General features: G+C 38.9%; 1 protein-coding gene across 1 annotated transcript; it reads left to right on the top strand.

Moving 5' to 3' along the window:
- Nucleotides 1-236: 236 nt before the first annotated feature.
- vgll3 (vestigial-like family member 3) lies at nucleotides 237-3087 on the top strand. The gene is made up of 4 exons (XM_036565468.1): nucleotides 237-547; nucleotides 1220-1541; nucleotides 1804-2292; nucleotides 2403-3087. The coding sequence occupies exons 1-4, from the start codon at nucleotides 422-424 to the stop codon at nucleotides 2441-2443; spliced, it is 978 nt and encodes a 325-aa protein (XP_036421361.1). The 5' UTR covers nucleotides 237-421; the 3' UTR covers nucleotides 2444-3087.
- Nucleotides 3088-10016: the final 6929 nt, after the last annotated feature.

Raw genomic sequence — 10016 nt, 5'->3', positions numbered from 1 at the left:
GACTGGTCTGGTGTAACTGATTACAGCGATAACTGCTCAAAATCAGCCATCTCGTGTTTATCGTTTCATTCTGAAAAATTCGCTGCACGGTTTGTCAAACCTGATGAAATGGGTGTGTGCGGTTTTTCCTCTCAGCTCTATCCAATCAGCGTGCCGCGCACTAAACTTCCACCCAATCGGAGAGCTCCTGTAAGTTTGGAGACTCTTTAGAGAGACTCACTCTGCCTTGGCTCCTTTATTTTGATGGACGAAGTCTCGATGGGGACACGTTTTTTATGCTAATCTCTCCTTTTATACACTGCAGTGCTTTTGTCAACGCTCGGCTTTATAAAGAGGGGAATGGTGCCGTTAGCCGTTAACCCTCGCAGAGAAGCCCAGCGTAGCCCTTTCTGAAGATCCCTCCACATTACAGCCCTCTGCCATGAGTTGTCTGGATGTTATGTATCATCAGAATTATGGAGCTCATCACTACTTGCCAGCGACATCGGTGGCAGCGGCAGCAGCCTACAAAGCAGCTTACTATCACCATCATCATCACCAGCAGCAGGTAGGTCTCTTCTAAGTTCCTGCTTAACTACACAGATGGCACCTAAAAAGTTGAGAATTCAGTTTTTTTGACACCTTTTACTGAGACAAGAAAATGCTTTGGTGATTTAATTATAATATATTATGTAAAAGACTTCTGGTGACAGCAGTTTTATATTTAGCTTTTATATGTTTATATTAGCTTTCCTTCAAGCTGGAGAGAAATCAGTCAAGATGATGTAGTTAGTATGATTAAAACAGACAGCTAGTATGAAGAATCACAAATATTTTATCTGTTCCTCATAAAACACTCTGCACATTATTACGTGCATGATCATGTTCTATCAGCACAAGAATTCAAAGGATGCAGCACATTAAAGACCAAATATCCAAGTAATGAATGACAACAGACCGTGTTCCTGCAGTCCCTCACATAGAGCACCTCAAGCCATTATCTGAGCAATACAAGCTTGCGTTCAGCAGTGCAGCAGCACAACACTGTTACAAAGTGTGGGCAGCATACCACTTATGTGCCAAGTGCAGGCAGCGGGCCAGTGATTCAAAGAGGATTCTCAAATGTGCAGTGATCTATTTTAGTTCAGCATTAGAAACCAAAAGTGTAGGCAACATAATTTTTAAAACTCAACTTTTTATTCATTCTCATTTATTCATTTTTTTCTTTGCCTGTCTGCAGAAAAAGTTCAGCACCTACAGCAAGATGCAAGGCTCTGTTGACTTGCCTGTGCACTGTGGCCAGAGTAAACAGGCTGAGAAGTCCAGGGCTGAGCCCGACCTTCGGAGAGAAGAGGAGCAGACTGCTGCGGAGGAGGCAAGGTGTAAGGAGGCGCAGCCTGCTGAGGCTGAGTACCTGAGTGCCAGGTGTGTGCTCTTCACGTATTTCCGTGGGGACATCGGGGATGTGGTGGACGAGCACTTCTCCCGCGCCCTCAGTCAACCTAGTGCCTTCACTAACGACACCAAAAGCCACAGGCACGCGTCTGGAGTATCATGGAAAGGTAAGAGAACCCTTGAAAAACGTGTGAGCCAGTGGAAGGCTAACATTATGCACACGGACATTGTATTGAATCCTAGGCTTATTATTCAGTAACTATTATGTAAGTTATGTAGTTATGGGAGTGGGAACTAATGTGTGGACCATTAAGAGTTAAGAGGTTAACAGGTGACCTGTAATATATGCTTTGTACTTATGTTTTTATTCTGTATGTTCTGTATAACAAACTGATATTCAGTGACTAACTTGTTGCTTGTGGTTTTCAGATGGAGGCTCTCTCACTGATGGTCAGTGTGGCTCCTTGCCCTCCTCACTGTGGAGCAGCAGTTACCCATCACAGACCACCAGCCCCTGCATCTCTTCTGTTCATGGTGACTTCCCTGCCACTGCGGCCTTTCACACAGCAGACACTGGCCTATGGAGTGGCCACAGCCTGACCCAGCCTGGGTTGCCCCCTCCATCAGCTCTCACTGACTCCTGGCCCTATGGCCTGGCCGGCCAAAGTGGCGCTGGATACCCTCACGTCCATGAGATGTACCCTCATATGCATCCGCGCCACGCCCACCCCATGCTCCATCACGCCCACAGTACAGCCCTGGACCCCCGCTTTAGTCCGCTTCTGCTGCCTGGCATGAGGCCATCCTGCAGCCCTTCCTTAAATGCAGAGGGAGTCAAGACAGAGCTGGAGCCCAGTGGCTCAACAGCACCCAGCTGGCCAGCATCCTTCCATGGCTCTGTGGATATCTATGACACAGGTAAGAAGAGGAGCAGATATAGTTTGTGCACATATCTCAGCTTCCTAAATGCTATTATTCTTGAATATGCATCCAAGCTCTACTAAAATGTCTTATTCTGCTCCCCACAGCATTGGAACAGGACAAAGCAAAGGCCAGTGTCTGGTTCTGAAATAGAGAGTACCTGCCTGTGACACACAGTCTTGGACTAGAGCAGCTCTCACAAGAGCAATGTGAGATGGCCCACAGTCCCACTGTGGAATCTTTCCCTGGAAAGCTTTCAAATTTCCTGGGAAGCGACTCAGGAAAGGAAACTTTGTCTCCCTCCACGAGACAAGCACAATAATGAAATTGGAGGAAAACAGCCTTTCTGCAAAAGCAAACCATCTTGTTTTGAGTCAGTGTGTCTGGTGTGTGCTCACGGAGAGCGAATCATTAATGAATTTGGCTGGAGAGCTCTACCACCTGCACAAAGAGCTCTCAGAGAGGAACTGCAATGAAGGACGCTACTTAAATATATCAGAGTCTAAGAGGTATATTTTCCTACTTTTTAGTAAACCTTCTTGAACTTTTCCTATTTGGTGGTTGATGTTCAAAAACCTTGAGTTTATGTACTTGCCACTGGTTCTGTTGAAAGAACTGCCTGTGTTGGTACAGTGAAGGGCAGTTCTGTGTTAATGTGGTTAAGAAAGTATGAATGAGTAGCAGACTTGTTCAAATAGAAGCTTTACTTTAATATATTTTGTCTGCAGTCTTGTAATTTACAGGCATGTGAATTCTGTAAGTAATTTGTGTGAGATGTTTCTACCAAAGTGTTAATTGTTATGTTACATTGTTTTGACTGTTGGATAAAACAATGTGTTTGCAATGCTAAAATAAATTGATACATTTTTTTGGCAAATACACTATGTTGACTGTATTGAATGTACTCCCCAAACATTTAAATGACTGACTGTTAGAATTGATATCATTCTCATTATGTTAGCTGCACCAAGTAATTTTACACTTATGTCAGTAATATTAAATGAATAAATCATGGTCAAATTATAAGGCATTTTGATGACTCAGAAATGCACTCCAAAAGGGTTTCACTCTAGACCAAGTCTGACAGAGTTTTGACCAATTTTGGGAAAACACTGAGACCATGATGAATCCCAGAAGGAATACTGTCATTCCATTCAAATGCAGCAGGACAACCTCATTTTTCACAAAGCCACAAACATTGAGAAGCTTCCCGCAGTTCAACATATGCAGAGAAATTATAATGTATATGGCCTTAAATGTCAAACCTGGAATGTGTTTCCTGTTTAGCTAAGAACTCCAATTCCAATGGCTGTGAGCAAATGTCAGTTTTAACAGATTCTACACATCCACTGCAAACATGTCCTAATGTAGACTTAGATAAACCAGAGGAATGTGGAGATCTTCTGCTCAGAGGAACGACCCAAATTCAGCCCAAGAATGCAAAGAGCGCACAATATGTGCTCTGGTGTGAAATTAGACATTATTTTGGAGAACTCCAGCTTTAAATATTTTGCCTGGTGCCAGAAACTGTATTATTTTCAGCCTAACCGACAGCTGTTGGGTCAGTTCTGGATACGTTGGGAAAGAGGAAGGGCTGCTCTACAGAATGCATTGTCTGGGGGGTGAGATTTCTGACCAGGTGTCCGGACTGACCCCTAACATTCCTGTAGCATCTTACAGGATTGAATCCATCATGGTAGAGCACAAGCAGAAACCATGCCATTCAGTATTTTCAAATAAACATCTCTCATGGTTGATTAGAGAGTTAAGGAGTAATATAGTCTATATAGAAAGAAATGGAGTTCAGTGTTGTAGGATCCTGTTGCTATATTAAGAGCTTTCACCTGTGTTTAGCATTGAACTATTCATTGTTTCACCAATGCTCTTCATGCTTAATTGCCTGCTTTGAGCATTAAAAAATATTGCTATGTTGATCATTTAAATAAAATGACACATGTTGAATAATGGCTGTAATTGTGCTCTAGTGGATGAACAGGCCCACTCAAAGTAGAATCATACACAGTACTGATGCTTCACTAATTGCTGCTCTCGATTATATAAATCTTGAGATGCTGAGAGCAGAAGGTCTGTGATCCAAAGCAGGAGGAGAGCTCCTCAAGTGGCCCTAACAGAGACCAAACAGAAGATAAATGAGGAGTGTAGGGACCTGCCATCTACATCTAGCCACTCTCCACGAGAGAGAAATAAACAGCAGAAAATGCATGACCCTGTACATGGTGTACTTTCTGACAATACATGACCCACTTGTTGGGTTCTATGAAAGGGTGGCTTTTGATGGCTGATCAATACTAATATGAAAATTAGGCTGTGTTCCTATGTGGGGCACTGCATGTGCACATATGAGTACAACTGGAGGAAACTGTTAGCTATTTATCTATTTCGAACATTCTCTAAAAGAGATTATGTCCAAAGTGAATAAATGTTCTTAATAGTTAATGTAGTCAAAGGTTTTAATTTGAGGGATATGCAAGAGAATCATGATAATAAATCAATAATTAATCAATCAATCAATAATTACAGTGAATTAAGCATTATCCAGAACATTTTTCTATGCATTATACAGCACAATCATTTGCAAATCATTTCAGAAGTCCATTATTACGCTCTTAAGCCTAATGACGTCAACACGTGCTTATATATATATATATATATATATATATATATATATATATATATATATATATGAAGCCAATAATTGCTAATTAACTAGTTGTTCATTACCTACTTATTAAGCAAAAACTAGGATGAATCAAGCATTTTCCAGAGCATGTTGATGTTGATTCCTGCAACACATTTTAAAAAGTTGTGACAGGAGCATGTTTTGAAAGAGTAACTTTTTGCCACTCTCCTGTTATACTAATTATTATAAATAAATAAATAAATAATTTTATTTATTTATTTATTTTTTAATAACAGAAGTTGCTAGTTGTTCATTACCTACTTATTAAGCAAAAACTAGGATGAATCAAGCATTTTCCAGAGCATGTTTATGTTGATTCCTGCAACACATTTTAAAAAGTTGTGACAGGAGCATGTTATCAGGTCTGGACTGCAGGCAGGCCAGTCTAGCACCTGCACTCTCTGATTATGCTGTTTTAACACATACATAATGTGGTTTGCCATTGTCATTTTCAAATATGCATGAACATCCCTGAAAAAGACATAGTCTAGAAGGTAACATGCATTGCCCCAAAATTTGTATATATGATTCAGTGTTAATGGTGGTGCCTTCACAGTTACTCATATTGTGGGAATTAATACTCTCTTATACCATAACAGACCCTGGTTTTGAATTTTATGCCGGTAACAATGTGGATGGTCCTTTTGTTCTTTGGCCCAGATAACATGACGCCCATTAGTTTCATACACAATCTGAGGGACTAACTTATCAGAGGACGATACATTCCCTCTTTCTGTCCATTGTTGATATATGGCTTCTGTTGTGCATAGTACAATCTTAACTTGCATTTGTGCATGCAGCAACAAATAGTGTTTATTCTGAGCCCATGTGGTGATCTCTGTCACAGAAGCATCCCGGTTTTCAATGCAGTGCTGTGTGAGAGATCAAATGGCATTCATTTGTGGTTCTCACCCTTGTCCTTTATGCACAGGTACATGACTCTCTGAAACTTTTGATGATATTATTCATCGCAAAGAGTGAAACCTTAAGAGGGTGAAAGTCTTTGCAGTCGCTCATTGAGGAAGTTGGTTCTTAAACATATTTTTTGGTAAAGCGGCAAGCCTTGACCCATCCTTGCCAATAAAGGATTCTTTTTTTATGTTTTTTATTTATTTATTTATTCATTTATTTCATTGTCTTTACAAAACAGAAGTTAATAAGGTGAAACCTTAGTTATCTTGTCTTTGTACTGTTCTCATTAACATATCAGTCAAAGTGCATTTACTAAGCACTGTTTTCATTATGTTTTTATTAGCATTTCACATATATTTTGGAACTGAGGCTTGTAAATCCGCCAGTTAGCTCTAAATGAAGACGCACTGTCACCCAATTCTAAAGTGAAGTTATCAAGTTAATATTAGTACTAAGAAAGTACAAATCTAGTGTATTGGCCTTTTTTGTATATGGCCTCTGCATAAACTGTGCTTAATGACAGAGCTTTAAGTCAAGACCTAATCTGCTAAATTTCATCTCACTGGATTGTCCAAAGCACCAGTAGTTTTCCATATCAACAAATGATATACAAAAGCTTATGATGTAAAATACACAACTAAATATGCTCTGAAAAAACGTAAATAGCCTTTTACACTGTATGAACATTTCATGATGAGTAGACCAATTGAAATAGTCCTAAATTACTTCGTCTTAAAATCTCATTACATTTACTTACATTAACCCCTTAAAGTCCCAGGCATAGTACATGCTAAAGCCTATTATTCAGCAATTACATGGACTGCAATTTAAACTGGCTGAGGTCTTATTATGTTACAGAACTGTGTAATAAAAGTTTGGATTCTAGCCATTTAAGTTAAGCAGATTTTTTTCCTTCTCCTGTAAAAGTTAGCATTTCACAGATATATTGTTTTTGTCACAACAGCTGCAGCATGAACATTTAATGTCAAGTCAAGTCAAAGTTTACTTATATAGCACTTTTTACAGGTGCCGTCACAAAGCTTTACAGCAAGTTTTACTTAAGTAAGTTTACAGAAAAATCCGGGTCCAAGCCCCTATAAGCAAACCAATGGCGACAGTGGCAAGGAAAAACTCGCTAAGAGCAAAATAAAGAAACCTTGAGCTGACACTAAATGACAGCTTGTCATCATTAGAGGCTCTACCTCTACCAGAGAGGCAGAGGAGATAGGATGCTCCACTTTCTCAAGTGAATTCTCTGTAGCGTAGAAGGAAGCTAGCTTTCTCCCCCAGCCTGCTCTCCAGGCGCAGACCCTCCTTCAGGAAACCAGCCATTGGAAACATACAGCTCCTGCCTGGAGCACAGGAATCAAAGCACTCGGCTTGTAGCCCCTGCATTAACATGTAATGCACTTATATGCTAATTCACTCAAGGCTCCTACTGGTACCCTTTGGACACACCACAGGCACTTCCAAACTAGTCAGTTGACAGTGTGTGGTGCAGGATATAGCCTAAAACAGTTCCACTACCTCCTCTGTAAAAGTGAATATAATTCTTCTAATGACCAGCACTAGAGCAATAAGCTCTGAAGAACACTTACATGTGTATGTAGTTCAGAAAAAGCTAGCTTTATTTATAACATAAGTTTTGTAAAAAAATTTTTAATATATTTTTATTTATTTATAACATTCATATAACTCATTATTGTTAATGAGAATGTGATATAGTTCTTGCAATTTCTCATTAAATTCTGATGTATCTGCTGCAGCAGTTGAATTACTAAAGCCTTTGAAAAACTACAAATAAATTAGGTTATGAAGTAACACATGTTGGTTAATGACACTGAACCCAATTTCTGTTTTAGCACACAATAACAAAACCAGCCTGTTTAATTCTAAGGGACAAATACAGGTTGGAAAATGAACATATAAAAAAGAATTATGCATAAAACCACACGTAATGCTAAAAGTGCAAAGGGGTATAAAATAAATGTAAACAAAATGTAGAATATGGGCCCTTTAAGGGGTCATTAAGCTTTCCCAATGATGGAATTCTATAGTCTATAAAGAATTTGAGTATTATAACTCAGGAGATAATCAATGAAAAGTAATTGCAAGCAGTCAACTAACTGAAATTATCCATACTTTTATACTTTATTGTCTTACCAGAGCTTATTTAAACATTTATTGCACATAAAAGATACATGAAAATATGAAAAATTCAGATTTTCACATTGCAATTATGTTTAACCCCCTAACGTTTTATTACACACTTCTATAACCTAAGAATGGCTCAATTAGTTTGCGTTGAAGTCCCTGTAGTTACTGAATAATAAGCCTTTGTATGAAATAAACCTGTGTAAAATAAACCTGGAATGTTAAGGAAGAATGTTAAGGGGGAGAAATGACATATCGGTATCGATGGTAATTGGGTCAGTATCAGCAGAAAATGTTTAATCAGATATCAGAGGGGGAAAATAATTAATCCTATTAAATCCAAATTAATTAATTAATGAATTCAAGCCTTTAACAAATTTAGCACAGTCACATTATGTAATGTCATGTTGTTAGCTATATTTCTTCCTGTGGCTTAGTGGAGTCTTTGAATAGTTTCAGCATCATACCCTACATTTGGATTACTTATCTTAAGTGAAGTGCTTCAATTAAAAATAGCTCATTTAAAAGCTTAGTAGTTCTTCAAGAAAAATATCAGATCTGTATCATTATCAGATGATACTCAAAGTTTCAATGTGTCTCATGCCATAGTTTCAGATTGAACGTTTTGGAATCATTTAAACTTTACATTTAAGTGTTTGTTCAAACCTTTCCTTCACTGCATCACAGATAAAATATGACTCCTCAGTTCAATAAAAGATATTTACATGCATTTTCTGCTATACTGGCGTGAATATTGTTGTTTCAAAAATCCATTTATTACTTCTATGTGAATAAACCTGTAGATTTACATTCTCCTATGTGAGTGGAATTTAAACTTGGATTAGCGCAAGAGTTGATGCTCAGAAAGAGAGCAAGATCGAAAAAGAGAGACCTGAGATGTCAGAGCAGAGCTCTCTCCCTCATCTGTCAGGCCCATTCCTGCGTAATTGAGCGGATGATTAGTCTAACAATCACCAACACAACGCCAGCTGTCTGGATGTGAAACTGCATAAATACAGCCGCCCCTATTTCATTACACTCCTTTGGCACGCCTCTGTTTTCTCAGCAATGTACAAGAGCATATGGCAGTCATAAAGCTAGCCTCAGCCTAGCCTGATCTGGACCCTAACATCCACATGCCAATTTCTCTTCCAATTTGAAGGAATAATTCTGACTAATTTGCTTTCCTCATGCAAGCCGCTGAAGATGAAACAGTGCGCTCTGGTTCTGTTTAAATATTAAAGGCAGGGTCCATTATCTTCAGCTAATACACGTCAACACCCTTGTAAGTTGTGTTAAATGGAGCATGGTGGGTTTTATTAAAGTGCACATGTCCTTTGATTGAAGCTCTCTCTTGTTTTCAGTACAACCTGAGCACTCATTACTTAACTAAGTTAAAACACACTGTGTGGCAGAGCAGTACAAATTGCACAAATGGAGCACACTAACTGCAGTATTTGCCAAAATTTGAGATGTGACACCAACAGCATTTTTTGTTTTGTGTGAAAATATTAGGTTTTCTACAGAAATACTAAAAGATGTGCATTTTGCACAGTCAATCTCAATTCACACAATTCTCCAGTAATTTTCCAGTAACCAATTGACTGGATTAAATCACATTTAGCAACAGCAGTACAAGATGCATCAAGATGTAATTTCTTTAGTGATCCTTTTTATAATGCAAATTTCTTTTGCAGTGTGACAATACTCAGACTGGGAACAGAGTTGCACTGCCAGGCAGAGCAGCCTCTGGGGGCAATGACGTTTAAAGGTCCTGCCAGAGAACACAACAGCAAATTGGTCATCTCACTTACTTATGCTATCAACCTTCCAGTTCACAGCCCAATAATTAACACACAATTAGTCCTGGAATTCACACCAGCAACTCTCCAGTTACTGGCTTGCTCCTCTTATGTTTTCTGCCTCACTGGACTTTATAGAATCTATTCACTTG

The sequence above is a fragment of the Colossoma macropomum genome, unplaced genomic scaffold (genome assembly GCF_904425465.1).
Source record: "Colossoma macropomum unplaced genomic scaffold, Colossoma_macropomum, whole genome shotgun sequence".
In the NCBI taxonomy this organism is placed as follows: domain Eukaryota; kingdom Metazoa; phylum Chordata; class Actinopteri; order Characiformes; family Serrasalmidae; genus Colossoma; species Colossoma macropomum.
This window is presented reverse-complemented; position numbering and strand designations above follow the sequence as displayed.